Here is an 18,162-nt window from a genome sequence, read left to right as displayed (position 1 = left end):
TGGACCCTGTCTACACATTTCCCATCTCCATGGACACTGTCTACACATCTCCCTTCTCCACGGACCCTGTCTACACATCCCCCTTCTCAACGGACCCTGCCTTCACATCTCCCTTCTCCACGGACCCTGTCTACCCATCTCCACTCTCCATGGACCCTGTCTACACATTTCCCATCTCCATGGACACTGTCTACACATCTCCCTTCTTCAGGGACATTGTCTACACATCTCCCTTCTCCACGGACATTGTCTACACATCTCCCATCTCCATGGACATTGTCTACACATCCCCCTTCTCCATGGACCCTGTCTACACACCTCCTTTCTCCACGGACCATGTCTACACACCTCCCTTCTCCATGGACGCTGTCTACACATCTCCCATCTCCACGGACCCTGACTACACATCCCCCATCTCCACGGACCCTGTCTGCACATCTCCCATCTCCACGGATCTTGTCTACACATCCCACTCCTCCACGGACACTGTCTAGACATCTCCCATCTCCACGGACCCTGTCTACACATCCCGCTCCTCCACTGACACTGTCTACACACCTCCCTTCTCCACGGACCCTGACTAGACATCCCGCTCCTCCACTGACACTGTCTACACATCTCCCATCTCCATGGATCTTGTCTACACATCCCGCTTCTCCACGGACCCTGACTACACATCCCCCTTCTCCACGGACCCTGTCTACATATCTCCCATCTCCACGGACCCTGTCTACACATCTCCCATCACCACGGACCATGTCTACACATCTCCCTTCTCCACGGACCCTGTCTACACATCTCCCATCTCCACGGACCCTGTCTACACATCTCCCATCTCCATGGACACAGACTACACATCTCCCTTCTCCACGGACATTGTCTACAAATCTCCCATCTCCACTGACCCTGTCTACACATCCCCCTTCTCCACGAACCCTGTCTACACATCCCCCTTCTCCACGGACCCTGTCTACACATCTCCCTTCTCCACGGACCCTGTCTACACATCCCCCTTCTCCACGGACCCTGTCTATACTTCTCACTTCTCCACGGACTCTGCAATTTCTCACTTGTCCACACACTGTCTCCCAGGCCTAGGAGTAAGCACACCAATAGATCCTCTGATTGACCAGAATGCTATGATTTGACCATGTTTTAATAATGAACCAATTCGAATTCCAGTCCCTAGGTCCTGCACTGTCCAACCAGTGTAAGTTAGGGTTCCTGCTTACACATCTTTTTAGGGCAGGACACAGCTTAGTGATGGATTACAATTGCATTTCCCCCCCCCACCCCCCCCCCCCCCGAAGTTGGCCACTCGTGGCAACTTTAGCTTACATTTCCTTGGATGTTATCCCACAGTTCTGTGTTGTTATTTGTTTGAAGTTCATCCAGTGCCCTCTTCATGTCTTCTTCGATGTGTCTGTCTATCTGCAGGACAGAGACAAGATGGTCATGGGGTGACTGGCACTTTCATTACGTATGTGTGAAACCATCATCAACCATACAGTCCACACTGCTGCAGGGAGTTCAACAGTGAAGTGAGTGGGCAGTTCCTATGCACCACATGGACACAAAGGCCGCTGGTCAGGCAGAGTTGGGTCACAGAGTGAATTGTCAGAGAGCGACGGGACAGAGAGTGATAGGATGAGGTTGGAATGATGAGGTGGAGAATGATGGGGTTTCACAAGTAATGAGGTGTGTCTATGGACAGTGATAGACTGGGACAGAGAGTGGTGTCGAGGGAATGAGGAGGATATCTGGCCCACTGGACAGTCCTAGAAGTGGATAGGTCTGATCCAGAGTCTCAGAGGAGGGCAATAAATTAAGCTAAAACACAGCCATGACTGAAATGACACTGAAGGAGTAGTCCATCGTGATCTGCTGTGTTAACGCATGAACACATGCCTAAAATCCAGCTGCAGTTGCTTTTGGTGCCAGTGGATTTCCACCATCGATTACTTGTGATTGTTTGGCCACATGGGAGAACATGGCCACTGTGCTGTACCTCAATTACTTGGCATGCCTCCACCCCTCAGACGTACCTGTCTCTCATAGACAAAGAGGATGATGGCAGCCATGACTTCAATCAGAAGGATCAGGAGCAGTATGATGAAGAACTAGAGAGACAAGAGAGACAGGCAGGACCGTTAGTGTCAATTTCACCCTCTCTGAACGTGGCGACACTTTCATTGCAACAGCCAGGATCTCCCGGTGACATACTGTGAGATCCCAGTCACGCCTGACAGGGTCCTGTCAAACTGTGAGACCCAACACATCTCAGACAGGGGCCTGACACACTGTGAGACCACACACACCCCTGGCACGGTCTCTTCTCCTCACCTGCCCATCACCTCCCGCTGATGCCTCTCCTCCTTCCCCTTCTGCCACGGTCCACTCTCCCATCAAGTTTCCTCTTCCTCCTCCCTTTACCTTTTCCACCTATCATCTTCCAGCTTCTCACTTCGTTCCCCCTTCCCTACACCCACCCTCCATCCCCCTCCCCTGGTCTCACCTATCACCTGTCAGCTTGTACTCCTCCCCTCCACCCACCTCCTTATTCCGGCTTCTTTCCAGTCTGGAAGAGGGGCCTCAGCCTGAGACATCAGCAGTTTATTCCTCTCCATGGATGCTGCCTGACCTGCTGAGTCCCTCCTGCGTTTTATGTGCGTTGCCCTGGACTTCCAGAAGCTGCAGAATCTCTCGTGTTTATGACCTCCTTTGCCCACATGCATCCCGTTTCCAGCCTGCTTCACATGCATGCCCTTGCCACATGTGTGCAAACACACACATATGCACTCATGTGCAGATGGCACACGTGTGCATGCAAACTTTTACACCTCTGTAGTGTGCACATGCATACCCAGGAAAGAAAGAAAGAAATGTGTGTGTGTGTGTGTAAGACTACCAACACTTGCCAAGGGATCTGGACCAGCTGAAAAAATTAGCTTAAAGACAGTGGATGGGATTGAGTACAGACAAGTGTGAGGCGTTGCAGAGCGGGGTCACGGTGAGCAGTTGGGCCCTGAGCAATGCAGCAGAACAGAGGGATCTCTGAACACAGATCCATTACTCCTTGAAAGTGGGGTCACGGGTAGACTGGGTTGTGAAGAAATCTTTTGTCATATGCGCTTCATAAATCAGAGTATTGAGTCCAGGAGTTGGGATGTTATGTTGGAGTTGTATAAGACATTACTGAGGCCTAATTTGGAATATTGTGTGCAGTTCTGACTATTTACCTACAGGAAAGAATCAATAAGATTGAAAGATACAGAGAACATTTACAAGGATTTTGCTGGGACTTGAGGATCTGAGTTACAGGGTGAATAGGTTAAGACTTCATTCCCTGGAGCATAGAGAATGAGGGGAGATTTGATAGAGGTATACAAAATTATGAGGGGTGTAGATAGGGTAAATTCAAGCAGGCTTTTTCCACTGAGGCTAGGTGATACTAGAGGACATAGGGGAAGGGCGAAAGGTCAAATGTTTATGGGGAAACTTCATTACTCAGAGAGTAGCGAGAGAGCGGAAGAAGCTGCCTTCACAAATGGTGGATGCAGGTTCAATTTCAACACTGAAGAGAAATTTGGATGTGGGGTGAGTACGGAGGTCTATGGTCCAGGTGTGGGTTGATGGGACTTGGCAGAATAAAAGTTCAGCCTGGGTTAAACGTGCGGAGGGGCCTGTTTCTGAGCTGAGGCTTTTCTGTGGCTGTAAGTGTGGCAAGCACCAGTCACCTACAAATGACTGAGCTGTGGAACATCAAGGAATGCAGGGGCCCTGCGTGGGTCAGGGATGAGGGTCAACCACTGATCTACCAAACGGCGGTTAAAACCGAGACCCGTACCCGGCTGGAAGCACGAGAAGAGTTAATTCCTCATATTCGCTGGGAATACACTAAATCCTGTTTCCAGTAGATCTTCTGAACTGTGATCGATGCAGTCCGCTGCCTCTACTTTCCCTTTTTGCGGATGTAATCTGAATGAACCGGTGCGGTTGTGATCTCCTGGGGGACCGGGCGAACTAGACGACAACGCAGGTAGGAGCGCGGTCAAGGCCCGATGGCGGGAGGCGAACCCGTGGTCAGCTCCATTACTCCGAGGGCCGAGAGGGGAAAGCAGACATCTATCTGCCTGCGTCTGAGTGCTCTCCCTCTCTCCGGTTAGGTGGTGGGTGCGGGAGTGCCGGATTCCACACCGCCAGGTTCGAGCGCAGTTCTCTCCCTGCCGCCATCACTTCCCTCGCCACAACACTGACCGGGCTCACCTCCGGGGGCTGGGGCGGGGGTATCTGCAGCCGCGGGCTCACCTCCGGGGGGCGGGGGTATCTGCAGCCGCGGGCACCTCCGGGGGGCAGGGGGTATCTCCAGCCGCAGGTTCACCTCCGGGGGGTGGGGGGTCTCTGCAGGCGTGGGCTCACTTTCAGGGGCTCTGCAGTTCATGTTCCAATGTTTTTGTTTACTTTTTATTTACTATTTGCACAAGTTGTCTTCTTTTGCAGAAAAAACGATGTGTAGCAGTGCTGTGTGTTTTTTCAGTGAATTCAATTGTGTTTCTTTGTTTTATGAGTGCCTGCAAGAAGAGGAATCTCAAGGCTGTAGACCATACACACATGTTGATAACTAATTTAAACTTTGGATTTGATGGCAGGTAGACTGGTACCTCGAGTGCATAGGGCAGTTTTATCTCCCCGTCCCTCTGACTCTAGTATTCTGTTTCTCAAAGCTGAGGCTAAGTTGCCACGATCACTGAAACACGGTGTCCTCACTTCCCACTCTATTCCTGCGCGAAGGGCATCGAACAGCGCTTACCGACAGGAGGAGGCATTTGTTTTCCTTGATGGAGCCCGTGCAGCCCAGGAATGCCACCACCATTGTGATACAGCCCACGATGATGAGAATGTTTGCCACGGAGAGGGACGGCACACTGGAGAATAGCAAACTGACCATCCGCATGTTCAGCATGTAGATTCCCAATCCCATGATGACACATCCGCAGATCTGGAACAGAGAGAGAAGACTGTTTCTCCGTTGCATAGCAGAAAATCACATCACAGCACAGAAGGTGGCCATTCAGCCCACAGAGTCTGTGGTGACCATCAGTCACCCCTGTAGAGTAATCCCCCACTGATCCCATCATTTCTTCCTCATCCATTCCCTCCAGGCCCCACCATTCACTCCTAGGCCGATTAACCTACTGACCAGCACGCCTTTGGATTGTGGGAGAGCACCGGAGCACCTGGGGAAGCCCACACAGTCACAGGGAGAGCGTGCAAACTCCACACGGACAGCCGCTGAGGTGAGGATCGAGCTGGTGTCTCTGGAGTTGAGGCAATGACTCTACCTGATGGGTCATTGTGACACTAAGAACATGAATACTGAACACAACATAGAACACGGACATTACAGCACAGTATAGCACCTTTGGCCCACAATGCTGTGTCAACCTTTTAACCTTTCATTCTAACCCTTCCCTCACACACAGCCATCCATTTCTCTATCACCCATGTACCTATCTAAGAGTTTCTTAAACGTCAGTAATGCATTTGCCTCTACCACCACCCTAACAGAGCGTTCAATGCAGTCTCTGTAAAAGACCTACCTCTGACATCCCCCACCCACCTCTATATTTTCTTCCAATCACCTTAAAATGATGCCCTCTGGTATTAGCCATTTGTTCCCTGGGGAAAATGTATCTGGCTGTCCACTTGATCTATGCCTCTTATCATCTTGTACACCTATATCAGGTCACCTCTTGTCCTCCCTCACTCCAAAGAGAAAAGCCCTAGCTCACAAAACCTATCCTCATAAGACATGCTCTCTAACCCAGGCAGCACCCTGGTAAATCTCTACTGCACCCTCTCTAAAGCTTCGACATCCTTCCTATAATGAGGTGACCGGAACCGAACGCAATACTCCAAATGTGGTCTAACCAGAGTTTTATAGAGATGCAACATTACCTCACGGCTCTTAAACTCAATCCCACAACTAATGAAGACCAACAAAATACAGGCATCTTACCAGGTACAGCTCTGCACAAAATGACATCAAAATTACCCTTCAGCCTCCACACAGGGGTCGTCCTTCTCTCAGTGGGGCACCTCACCCACCTTCTCCTCCCCCTGCCCCTTCCCTCCGATCCCTCCCCTTTCTCTAAACCCACCCCCTGCTCCTCCGGCAGCAGGACTGACTGTAAAAGGATGGCTCCGCTTCACTGTTCATTGGCCAGGCTTGAGGCAATGGGAATGTGTGGAATGAGGGAGAAAATGAATCCTGAGATTCAGCAGAGGAGCCAAAGGTATTTTAATTAAAATTCAATCGAAGCTTTGTTCTTTTGGAGTGAAGGAGGATAAGAGGCAACTTGACAGAGATGTATAAGTGGCATAGATCGAGTGGACAACCAGAGACCTCTCTCCGGGGTGGAAATGGCTAATACGATGGGGCATAATTTTAAAGTGATTGGAGGAACGTATAGGGGAGATGTCAGAGAGCGGTGCGTGTATGGAACGCACTGCTAGGGTAGAGGCAGATATTTTAGGGACAATTAAGAGACTCTTACACGCAGTAGGCAGATGGATGATAGAAAAATGGAGGGTTCTGCAGGAAGGAAAGGTTAGATTGATCCAAGGGGACCTTGCTCTTTGGATCCAGAATTGACTTGCCCACTGAAGGCAAAGAATGGATGTAGACAGATCATATTCTGTATGGAGGTCAATGATCAGTGGTGTGCCTCTGGGATCTGTTCTGGGACCCCCTACTCTTTGTGATTTTTATAAATGACCTGGATGAGGAAGTGGATGGATGGGTTAGTAAATTTGCTGAAGACACAAAGGTTGGGGGTATTGTGGGTAGTGTGGAGGGCTGTCAGAAGTTACAGTGGGACATTGATAGGATGCAAAACTGGGCTGATAAGTGGCAGATGGAGTTCAACCCAGGTAAGTGTGAGGTGGTTCATTTTGGTAGGTCAAATATGATGACAGAATGTAGTATTAATGGTAAGACACTTGGCAGTGTGGGGGATCAGAGGGATGTTGGGGTCCGAGTCCATAGAACACTCAAAGCTGCTGTGCAGGTTGAATCTGTGGTTAAGAAAGCATGGGCCTTCATCAATCATGGGATTGAGTTTAGGAGCAGAGACGTAATGTTGCAGCCATATAGGACCCTGGTCAGACCCCACTTGGAGTACTGTGCTTAGTTCTAGTCACCTCACTATAGGAAGGATGTGGAAGCCATAGAAAGGGTGTAGAGGAGATTTACACAGATGTTGCCTGGATTGGGGAGCATGCCTTATGGGAATAGGTTGAGTGAACTTGGCCTTTTTTTCCCTGTGGTGAGATAGACAACCACTAATGTTTGGGTTGAGTTGTTCTCCAATTTTGGCAATCCATTGGCAAGCGTTTCATTGCCCTACAAGGAGACGTCATCAGTGTGTTGTTAATTTGTGGTGTGTCCTCCCGATGCTTGGCCTTTATTTACGTATCAATCAGCTGATTGGTCGATTACAGAAACTCAATTGTGACGTAGGGAGGGGCTCTTGTTGCTGATTGGCTGCGTGGCAAACACTGGAGTGTCATGGTCTGGAATTTTTGCCTGCATTGGCTTCTAAATGGGATTGAGATATCGATGCATGTTTACAGATTTGTTCATGGAAAGCCGGGCTTCTTGGAATTCTCTTGTGTGCCATGTGTTTGCTTGTGCCGTGACTTTCACTGCTGCCCAGTCAAATTTGTGCCCCTCTCGATCTTCATGGGTGGAGACCAGGGAGAGTTGGTTCCTGCTGCTTTGCAGCCCGTGGATAGTTTCCTTCCAGTTTGGCTGACATCATACTTGCTCCAGTCCACACATTGGATATTGTATTGTACTTGTCATGTTCTATAGGTCTGTAGTGCATTCTCCTCAATGTTACTGTTGGTTCATGTGTGACCAAAATTCTATGTTCTCGGAGCAATCGGGCTGTCATTTCTGAGATATTACAAGTTTATAGAAGGACAAATGTTACTGGGAGAAGGCAGGAGAATGGGGTTGAGAAGGATAATGAGTCATCTATGATGGAATGGCAGAGCAAACTTGATGGGCTGAATGGCCTAATTCTACTCCTGTGTCATATGGCTCCAGATTAAGGATGCAAATTAGGGATGCTATTGTAGCATAGCAGTTAGTGTGACACTATTACAGCTCGAGGCGTTGGAATTCTGAGTTCAATCCCAGTGTCCTCTAGATGGAGACTGTACGTCCTCACCGTAGAATGCTTGTGTTTTGTCCTGGTGCTCTGGTTTCCTCCCACATTCCAGAGAGGTACCGGCTGGTAGGTTAATTGGTCATTGTAAATTGTCCTGTGATTAGGCCGGGGTTAACTTGTGGGTTGCTGGGCCAGAACACGGGATACAGAGTGAAGGGAGGGTGGCACAACTCTGGGTCAGCAGGAGGGGTGGAATGCTGGCTGACTGTGCCTGTGGGACAATAGTTACACTATTGTAGATGCACACAGCATCTACTCGAGTCGAGTGTGGGGTTGTCTATTGGTAGGCCCTCAGAATTCTATTCAGGCCAATCCAGGATCCGCATATTCTGATAGGTTTCCTTAAAGGAGAACGCCTGTGTGTGTGATCTTGCTTAACGTGGGGAAGGTGAAGCACGGGCTGCTACCACACGGCCCTTGATAGATCGGGGTCAGGGTCCAGTGGCATGGAGTGCAAGACAACTGAGGGTTCTTCACCCGCCTTCACTGGCGTTGTGATGTGGCATCACCTTCTGCCAGCTCCACCACTGAGGCCTTCGTTGGATTGCTGGAAACTCCCCCTTCACCTCTCCACCATGGGTGACCCTACCAGGAGCTAAGCTCCAGGAACCATCGCTCTCGGGATCTCGGGAACTCACCAGCCCCTCCACCATGGCAAGGTGACAATCGTCAAAGAGGGATCGGCAGTAATGGCGTCTGGGGCTCTCCTGTGACACGACACAATGTAGGGTAACAACCCCTCATTGCACGGGATGAATTATTACTTTCAACTGCAGAGTTTGTTTTTCCTGTGAAGGTCGTTCCAGTACTCACCCAAAATAGCAGGTTGAATGCAAACAGCATATACTTCAGTGTCTTTAAACATCCGAAAGCCATCCTGAAAGCTTCTCACCTGCGACAGAAAAGTCCAACGTTATTCCACATCCGATCAAAGCTTAACGCCGGTTCTTCAGGACACACTTCATCTTTGTAAATAAGACCCAGTCCCAGCAACATTGCACAGTTACAGATTCATAGATCACTACAGCACAGAAACTGGCCCACTTGACCCTGCTGACCTATATCATTTGGCCAGAATATGGGTGACCCTTTCACTGGCCACCAGTCCACCTTCCCCATCGCCATAACAACCAAAACTTAATCTATTTACACTCAGTGGCCACTTTATTTGGTACTTCATGTAAAGTGTTCACTGAGTGTATGTTCATGGTCTTCTGCTGCTGTAGCCCATCCACTTCAAGGTTCAACATGTGCAATCAGAGGTGCTCTTCTGCACACCGCTGTTGTAGCGCCTGGTTATTGGAGTTACTGTCTCCTTCCTGTCAGCTTGAACCAGTCTGGCCATTCTCCTCTGACCTCTCTCATCAACAAGGCATTTTCACTCACAGAACTACCACTCACTGGATGGTTTTTGTTTTTCACACCATTCTCTGTAAATTCTAGAGACTGTTGTGTGTGAAAATCCCAGGAAATCAGCAGTTTCTGAGATACACAAACCACTCTGTCTGGCAGCAAAAAACTTTGCACGGTTTAAGTCATTTAGATCAAATTTCTTCCCCGTTCTGAGGTTTGGTCTGAATAACTGAACCTCTTGACCACATCTGCATTCTTTTATGCATTGAGTTGCTGACACATGATTGGTTGATTAGAAGTCTGCATTAACAAGCAGATGTACCCAATAACATGGCCACTGAGTACAGGTTTGAGTGCATGCAATAGTTTTGTATGTTAACTGTATAGTTTCCATTGCCTGCCTCGCTTTCATAATGATCTGGAGGAAAACCGTGCTGAAGGCCGGGTGCACGACCAAAGGGGACATTGATGTTAAAAATGAGACAACTGTTGCAAGACCAGGAAACCACCAGGTCTCTAAGCTGATATTCATCCCTCCCCCCCCCCACCCAGTCCCCAAGTGAAATCATCCAATCACAAACATCATTGCTGCTTGTGTGGGCTGTGCGTTCATTTGCCACTGCATTTCCAAAGACAACAGCAAATCAGAAAAGGAAACTCATTTGCTGTGAAGTACATCGACCCACCTTAGAATGGCAAGGATTGATCTAGAAAGACAGTAGTATGAGAAACAAATTACTCAGAAATGACATAAAGAAATGGAATGATTGAACAAGCAAGTGGTGATATAATCTCGTGCATTAGCAGACTCTGGCTGTGTTGCAAACTGTTGTCAGAATGTGCCCACATCCTGTTGTTCACTTCCTGATACAGGACATTGTACACTTCAACAGACGCGCACAAACACAAACCTGAAACACCTTCAAAAGAGTTGACAAGTTATTTACTCTCTCAGTTTCAATTGACTACACACACACACACACACACACACACACACACACACACACACACACACACACACACACACACAGATGTAAACCTATATATGCACTAACACACAGATACACACACATGTACACCTACCCCCCCCCCCCCCCATATGCACACTCATTCACGCATACAAAGACACACACACTGCCCATGACACACTGGAATATCCACATTCACAAGGAAGCCTTAAGAATATCCTTGAACGTTAGAACACAAGAAATAGGAGCAGGAGTAGGCCATTGGCCACCAAACCTACTCCACCAATCAATAAGGTCGTGGCTGATCTGACCATGAACTCAACTCCACCTACCTGCCTTTTTCCCCATTGCCCTTAATCCCCCTGCTACGTAACAGTCAATCTAACTGTGTCTTCAATATATTTAATGAGGAGTTTCTGCTTTCCCACAATCGGAGACATGCCGTTTGCTGATGATGCAGCAGTCACAACCCACACTCCACAAAAACCTCCAGAGTTTGATGGATCACTTCTCCCAGTCTGCAAGGAATTTGGTCTGGCTATCAGCCTGAAAAAGACATGGGGCAAGACATGGAGCCACCACCAGTCATTACCATTGATAACTACAAACTGGATGTTGTCCATCAGTTCACATACCTGGGGTCCATCATCAGCGGCAACCTCTCCTTGGGCACAGAAATCGGCTAGCAGATTGGGAAGGCTGCACCAACTCTTGCTGCCTCACCACACGAGTCTGGGAGAATTCCAAACCCTCAGTCAAAACGAGGATGGCAGTGTACGGTGCTTGTTTCACCAGCACACTGCTGTAGGGCAGTGAGACCTGGACAACACATGCTCAGCAGGAGAGGAGGCTCAACACCTTCTATTTAAGGTGTCTTTGTCACAGTTTGGGCATCTCCTGGAGAGGCAGAGTACCGAATACTGAGGTTGTCTCTCGCGCCGGCCCCCTGGCAGCGTAGGCTGTGCTGGTTTGGTCACGTCTGCTGCATGCAGGATGTCCGTGTTCCCAAAGACATCCTCTAGTCGGGCAAGGAAAAATTCCTGAAAGTGGCTGAAGACAAATGGGCCCACAGAAAGGAACGCTGGATCTCCTGCACAGATGGGACCACTTACGGACGCAACTTTTGCAACAGAGATTGCCACTCTCACATTGGTCTCGTCAGCCACAGACAGCACTGAACCAACAGTGTAGGTAACATGGTCAACTTTGACCAACGGAGGGCCACAGAATCTACAGCTTTCCTGGGCAGAGAACTCCACAGATTCACTACTCTCTGGGAAAAGCAGTTCCTGCTCATATCCATCCTAAATCTATTTCCCTGAATCTTGAGACCATGTCCCCTAGTTCTTGTCTCACCATCCATTCCTTTCATAAGTTGCCAGGCTGTATCACTACATAAGAATAGCAAAATACCATGGTCACCACCGTAGCATAGCAGTTGGCACAATGTCATTACAGCTCGGAGTGGAATGAAGTTTGGAGTTCAATTCCATTGCAGTCTGTACATTCTCCCCATTAACTGTGTGGGTTTCCTCCAGGTGCTTTGGTTTCCTCCCACAATCCAAAAATATACTGGTCAGCAGGTTAATTGCTCATTGTAAATTGTCCTGTGACTAGGCTAGGGTTAAATAGGTGGGTTGCTGGGTGGCATGGCCTGTTCCACACTATATCTCAAAATAAAATAAAAGATTGTTTTATATCTGTCTGTAAGAGTTCCTCTCATCCTTTCGAATTATGTGAGAATGCTGTTCTTGGACTACAGTTCAGCATTCAACACCATAATTCCCTCCAGGCTCGACAAGAAGCTCAGAGACCTCGGCCTTCTCCCTGCCTTGTGCAGCTGGATCCTGGGCTTCCTGTCAGACTGCTGGCGGGTGGTAAGAGTGGATTCCTTCACCTCTGCCCCTCTGACCCTCAACACAGGAGCCCCTCAGGTCTGTGTCCTAAGCCCCCTCCTTTACTCTCTCTATACCCATGACTGTGTTGCCACCCACGCTCCAATCTGCTAATTAAATTTGATGACGATACTACATTGGTTGGCCTAATCTCAAATAATAACGAGACAGCCTACAGAGAAGAAGTCATCACCCTGACACAGTGGTGTCAAGAAAACAACCTCTCCCTCAATGTCCCAAAAGCAAAGGAGCAGGAGGAATGGAGACAGGCTAACCCCTATTGACATCAATGGATCTGAGGTTGAGAGAGTGAACAGCTTTAAGCTACTCAACAAAAACACAACAGTGCCTCTTTCACCTAAGATGGGTGAAGAATTTTGGTCTGGGGCACAATTGAGAGCATCCTGACTGGCTGCATCACTGCCTGGTATGGGAACTGTACTTCCCTCAATTGCAGGACTCTGCAGAGAGTGGTGCGGACAGCCCAGCGTATCTGTAGATGTGAACTTCCCACTATTCAGGACATTTACAGAGACAGGTGTGTAAAAAAGGGCCTGAAGGATCATTGGGGATCAGAGTCATCCCAACTACATTCCAGCTGCTACCATCTGGGAAATGGTACCACAGCATAAAAGCCAGGACCAACAGGCTGCAGGACAGCTTCTTCCAACAGGCCATCAGACTGATTAATTCACACTGACACAATTGTATTTCTATGTTATATTGACTGTCCTGTTGTACATACTATTAATTACAAATTACTCCACATTTAGACGGAGACGTAATGTAAAGATTTTACTCCTCATCTACGTGTAGGATTCAAGTAATAAAGTCAATTCAACTCAATTCCAGCAAGTACAGTCCAAGGTGACTCAATCTCCCCTCAAAGGCCAACCCTCTCATCCCAGGAATGGACCTGATGAACCTCCTGTGTACTACCTCCAAAGCCAGTATATCATTCCTCAAGTAAGGAGGCTAGAATCCAGTGCAGCCTCACCAGCAGTCATCCCCCTTTGTCTGTCTGAACTGAGTGGAGTGTGTGCTTTGGGAATATGGTGCGGGCTGTCTGTCGAAGGTTTTCAATTACAGCCTCAGTTCTGGGGCTGTCGCCTTGGATGGGAACACTGACATAGTGCAATGTAATATGTGGCTGAGTAGTTATGGGGCGGTCAGATTCTAGAGAGGACTGTTCTGGCCAATTGATTTACGAGGGGCCCGGAGTTCAATGGAGGGAGGGTGCCTGGCTATACTATTTATTGCACCCCGCACTGCCTGGAAGGAGTTTGTGCATTGCCCCTGACCCCATGGGTTTCCTCTGGATTCCTCCCACACTCCAATGATGTACGGGTTAGGGTTAGTGAGTTGTGGCAGTGCTCCGTTAGTGCTGGAAGCATAGCATCACTTGTGGGCTGCCCCTACTACAATCCTCGCTGATTTGATTTGACGCTGGCGATGCATTTCACTGCATGTATCAATGTACACGTGACAAATAAAACTAATCTAGCCCAGTCTCATTCAAAGAGGCCAGTTGCAGCCAGTCTTGATGAAGGGTCTTGGCCTGAAACGCTGACTGTTTATTCATTTCCACAGATGCTGCACTGACCTGCACCAGTCTGTGTGTTTTACTTCAGAGGCAAGCTCTTATTTCAGCCATTATTTATTAGATGCAGAGTTATGGCTTCCACTAAGAAAAACGTGTATGCATATGAGCCTCTTGCCAGTTATGAGAGGAGTCTGGAGAGAGCTCGCCTTGTTTTGTTTGCAGTGGGGAAGGTTGAGGGACAAACTGACAGACACATACAAAATTAGGAGGGGCTTAGAGTTAAAACTTGGAAGCATTACCCTGGCATAGAAGTGCCACAACCATAAGAGGGCATAGTTCAAAGTTCGAAGTAAATTTATGAGCAAGATATGTAAATGTTGCCATATATTACCCTGAGATTTGTCTTGCTGCAGGAGATTACAGGGATAAAAGAAACAGAATAGAGTTTTATGGGAAATTACACATACGGATAATGTGCAAAGGAAGTCAAACAGTTAAAATAAATATAACACTGAGGACACGAGTTGTAGAGGCCTTGAAAGTGAGCCTGTAGGCTGTGGAATCTGGTCAGAGTTGAGGTGAGTGAAGTTATCCACACTAGTTCAGGAGCCTGATGGTTGTAGGTTAATAACTGTTCCTGAACCTGGTGGTGTGGGACCTGAGGCTCCTGTACCTCTTGTCCAATGGTGGCAGCAGGAAGAGAGCATGGCCTGGAATGTGGAGGTCCTTGATGCTGGATGCTGCTTTCTTGTGGCAGTGGCCTTTGTAGACATGCTCAATGGTGGGGAAGGCTTTTCCTGTGATGGAATAAGCAGTGCCTGCTAGCGACTTAGGTAAGGGAAGGTTAGAGGGAATCTGGAACGCACTGCTGAGGGGGTGGTGGAGGCAGAGACTCACACAACATTTAACAAGTATCTGAAAGAGCACTTGAATTGTCAAGACTAGTAGGCTGCAGATCAAGCACTGCTGAATGGCATTGATGGTCAGCATGGACATGATGGGTTGAATGGCCTGTGTGTACTTGCTAGTTGACTCAACACTCAGTGGCCACTTTATCAAGTTTAGGAAGTACCCTAAAAGATACTGTGATCTTGGTTTTCTGTTGCTGTAGCCTGTCCATTTCAAGGTTTGATGTGTTGTGCATTCATAGATGCTCTTCTGCACACCACTGTTGTAATGCATTGAGTTGCTGTCACCTTCCTGTCAGCTTGAACCAGTCTGGCCATTCTCCTCTGACCTCTCTCTCATTAACAAGGTGCTTTCACTCACAGAATTGCCACTCACTTTTTGTTTTTTTTTGCACCATTCTTTGTATATTCTAGGACTGTTGTGTTTGAAATCCCAGGAGATCATCACTTTCTGAGATACTCAAACCACCCCATCTGGCACCAACAAAGTCAATAGATCACATTTCTTCCCCATTCTGATGTTTGGTCTGAACAACTGAACCTCTTGACCATGTCTGCATACTTTTATGCATTGAGTTTCTGCCACATGATTGGCTGATCAGATATTTGCATTAATGAGCAGGTGTACAGGGGTACCTAATAATGTGGCCATTGAGTGTAGAATTCTATATTGCTGCCATGATTGATGGATGCCTGTAAATGACTTCAGATTTTCAGGTATTAACATCTCTGAGCCCAACGTATTAAAGTAATACAAAGAAGTCACAACAGTGGCTACATTTCATTAAGAGTTTGAAGAGAATAGGTATGTCACCAAACACACTCACAAGTTTCTACAGATGTTCTGTGGAAACCACTCTAACTGGCTGCATTACCATCTGATATGGAGAGAACATTGCCCATGATTGGAAAAAGCTGCACACTGTTGTAAACTCAGCCAGCTCCGTCACAGGCACCAGCCTCCCAGCAGTGAGGACATTTTCAAAACATGATGTCTCAGAATGGCGGCATCCTTTGGTAAGGACCCCATCACCCAGGACATGCCCACTTCTCATGGCTACCATCAAGGAGGAGGGACAGGAACCTAAAGACACACACTCAACTTTTCAGGGATTGCTTCTTCCCCTTCACCATTAGATTTCTGAATGGACAATAAACCCGTGAACACCAGCTTACTATTTTATCTGGTTTTGAAGAAGGGTCTCAGCCCAAACACTGACTGTTTATTCATTTCTGTAGATGCTGCCTGACCTGCTGAGTTCCTCCAGTATTTTGTGTGTGTTACCTCACTATTTTGCTCTCTTTTTGTCCCACTTCTTATTGCAATTAGTAGACATTTTTTTGTATATTACATTGTATTATTGCTGCAGAACAACAAATTTCACAACATACGTCCGTGACAATAACCCTGATTCCAGTTCAGAACCCACCACCTTCCTCGGGCAGCTCATTGCAGGCACCTACCATTGTCTGTGTTAAAGCCTACTTTGTAAATCCCTTTTAAACTGTTCAGCCTGCACAGGCAGGCACCTCCCGGTCTGTGCCCAGCTAAAAGAAATCATTTGCCACTCGTTTCCAACTCATCATCTACAGCCTATTTGTACAAACATCAAACCAGCCAGCCTCAGCCAGTTATTCCGAACCTCCAGCTACCTTGTCATGTTTAACATCTGTCCTCTCTTGTGTTGTGGCTTGTTATTTTGCAGGTTTTTTTTAGTAAAATATAGTTTACTGCTGAAACGTCTCCGCTGTTCTGCTTCTTGGTTAAACCTCTGCGTTCTCTGATATAAACTTTCCCCACTCACCTTAAACCCATGACTGTTAATATTTGACATCTCCACCAGGCTGACCATCTATGTCTCTCTTAATTTTAAATATTCTACAGATCACACCTCAGCCTTTGATGCTCAAGAGAAAACAGCCCATGTTTGTTCAACATCTCCTTAAAGATAATACTCCATAATTCATGCAACATCCTGGTGAAATGTTGTTTTTAATTTTTTTCTTGTGGGGAATCTGGGTGGCATTATCACTGGTTGCTAGACCCTTTAAGAACTAACCGCAGTACTAAATCTTTGGCCAATCTGCGTTAGGATGCTAGATCTCCTCCCTGAAGGGCACAAGAGGGTTTTTACAGCAAGCTAGCTGTTGTTGACTATATCAAGGAAATGTATTAACTCTAAATGTCTAACAGTGTTTACCTTTCCCAGATGCAATGGTGGGATTTGAACACTCATTCTGGGATTGTTAATCTATGTCTAAGACACATTTGTCAGGTGATTTAGAAGCTGTTTCTCCATTGTATCTGAATGAAATAGATCTCCCGCTCTGTATCTGTCTCTCTCTCACTGCCTCTCTTTCTGTTTCTCTCTCAGACACTCTCTCTCTCTCTCTCTCTCTCTCTCTAAGAAATCCTCAGGAAGCTGTGCTATGTAACAAGACATTGCAAACCACAATGTATTGCTAGTTGTATTTCTCAGCTGAAGAGGAATAGGCATTACTGAAGAGACACGCTCACATTATTAGCTGCTAACAATGAAGTCCCCACCCTGCTTCAGGAACTGCAGCTGTTAACTGATTCCATTCTATACCGTGTCTGGAGAGCTGCCTTGTGGAGATCAGAGATGGGGGCGTGGGGGGGTTGCTGAAAAGGTCCGAGAACACAAGCTGATTTGTGGAAAAGTCCAGAGACAAGCTGTGGCGGTCATGAATGACTCCATCTTGAAGTGGCGAGGAAGACTGAAACATCGAGGTGAATGCAGAGGGGGTCAGTGTGCTCTGCCCCTGGGTCGGCGGTCACTCTTTACGGAAGGACCGAGTTTGTAGCTTGTGCAGTGTTCTCCTCGTATGCAGATGAAAAGATGTTGTCCAATATTGTGAGATTTGTGTGATTATTGAACTGTACTTCATATTGGCTTCTTTCAGATTTGCATTGTTTTCTTTCTCGTGGACGAGTGGTAGGTGGGTGGTGATCTGTTAATCTATTGTGAGTAGGAGAAGGGGCTGGGAGCTTTGGTGCTACTGTCATTGTTCTTTTCTGCAAGTGAGGGGGTCGGGGATTGTTATTGTCGCTGTCTTTTTTCCTGCAAATGAGAGGGTCAGAGATAGTTAAGGGGTGGGATTGTTATTGTCACACTTTTTTTCTGTGAGGGTGGGGGGATTTTGGGGTCTGCAAAATTTGTTCAGTTTCTGTTTTGTGCTGGGGGTGGGAAGTTGATGTCTTTCCTTTCATCCATGGCCATGGTCTTTCTATATTCC

The 18,162-nt window shown here is 47.6% G+C and overlaps 1 protein-coding gene across 2 annotated transcripts in view; it reads right to left on the bottom strand.

Moving 5' to 3' along the window:
- Positions 1 to 18,162, bottom strand: part of LOC140731979 (leukocyte surface antigen CD53-like) — a 44,146-nt gene that overhangs the window by 11,627 nt on the left and 14,357 nt on the right. For both annotated transcript variants that reach the window (XM_073054027.1, XM_073054028.1), the window contains exons 2-5: positions 9,051 to 9,129; positions 4,811 to 4,999; positions 2,046 to 2,120; positions 1,339 to 1,431 (exon numbers count right to left, since the gene is read on the bottom strand). In XM_073054027.1, the coding sequence (XP_072910128.1) occupies positions 1,339 to 1,431; positions 2,046 to 2,120; positions 4,811 to 4,999; positions 9,051 to 9,113 (420 nt within the window). In that variant the 5' untranslated portion in view covers positions 9,114 to 9,129. The remainder of the gene's footprint in view (positions 1 to 1,338; positions 1,432 to 2,045; positions 2,121 to 4,810; positions 5,000 to 9,050; positions 9,130 to 18,162) is intronic.

This window comes from Hemitrygon akajei, chromosome 8 (genome assembly GCF_048418815.1).
Source record: "Hemitrygon akajei chromosome 8, sHemAka1.3, whole genome shotgun sequence".
In the NCBI taxonomy this organism is placed as follows: Eukaryota; Metazoa; Chordata; class Chondrichthyes; order Myliobatiformes; family Dasyatidae; genus Hemitrygon; species Hemitrygon akajei.
The sequence above is the reverse complement of the archived record's forward strand: the minus strand, read 5'-3'. Positions and strand labels throughout refer to the sequence as shown.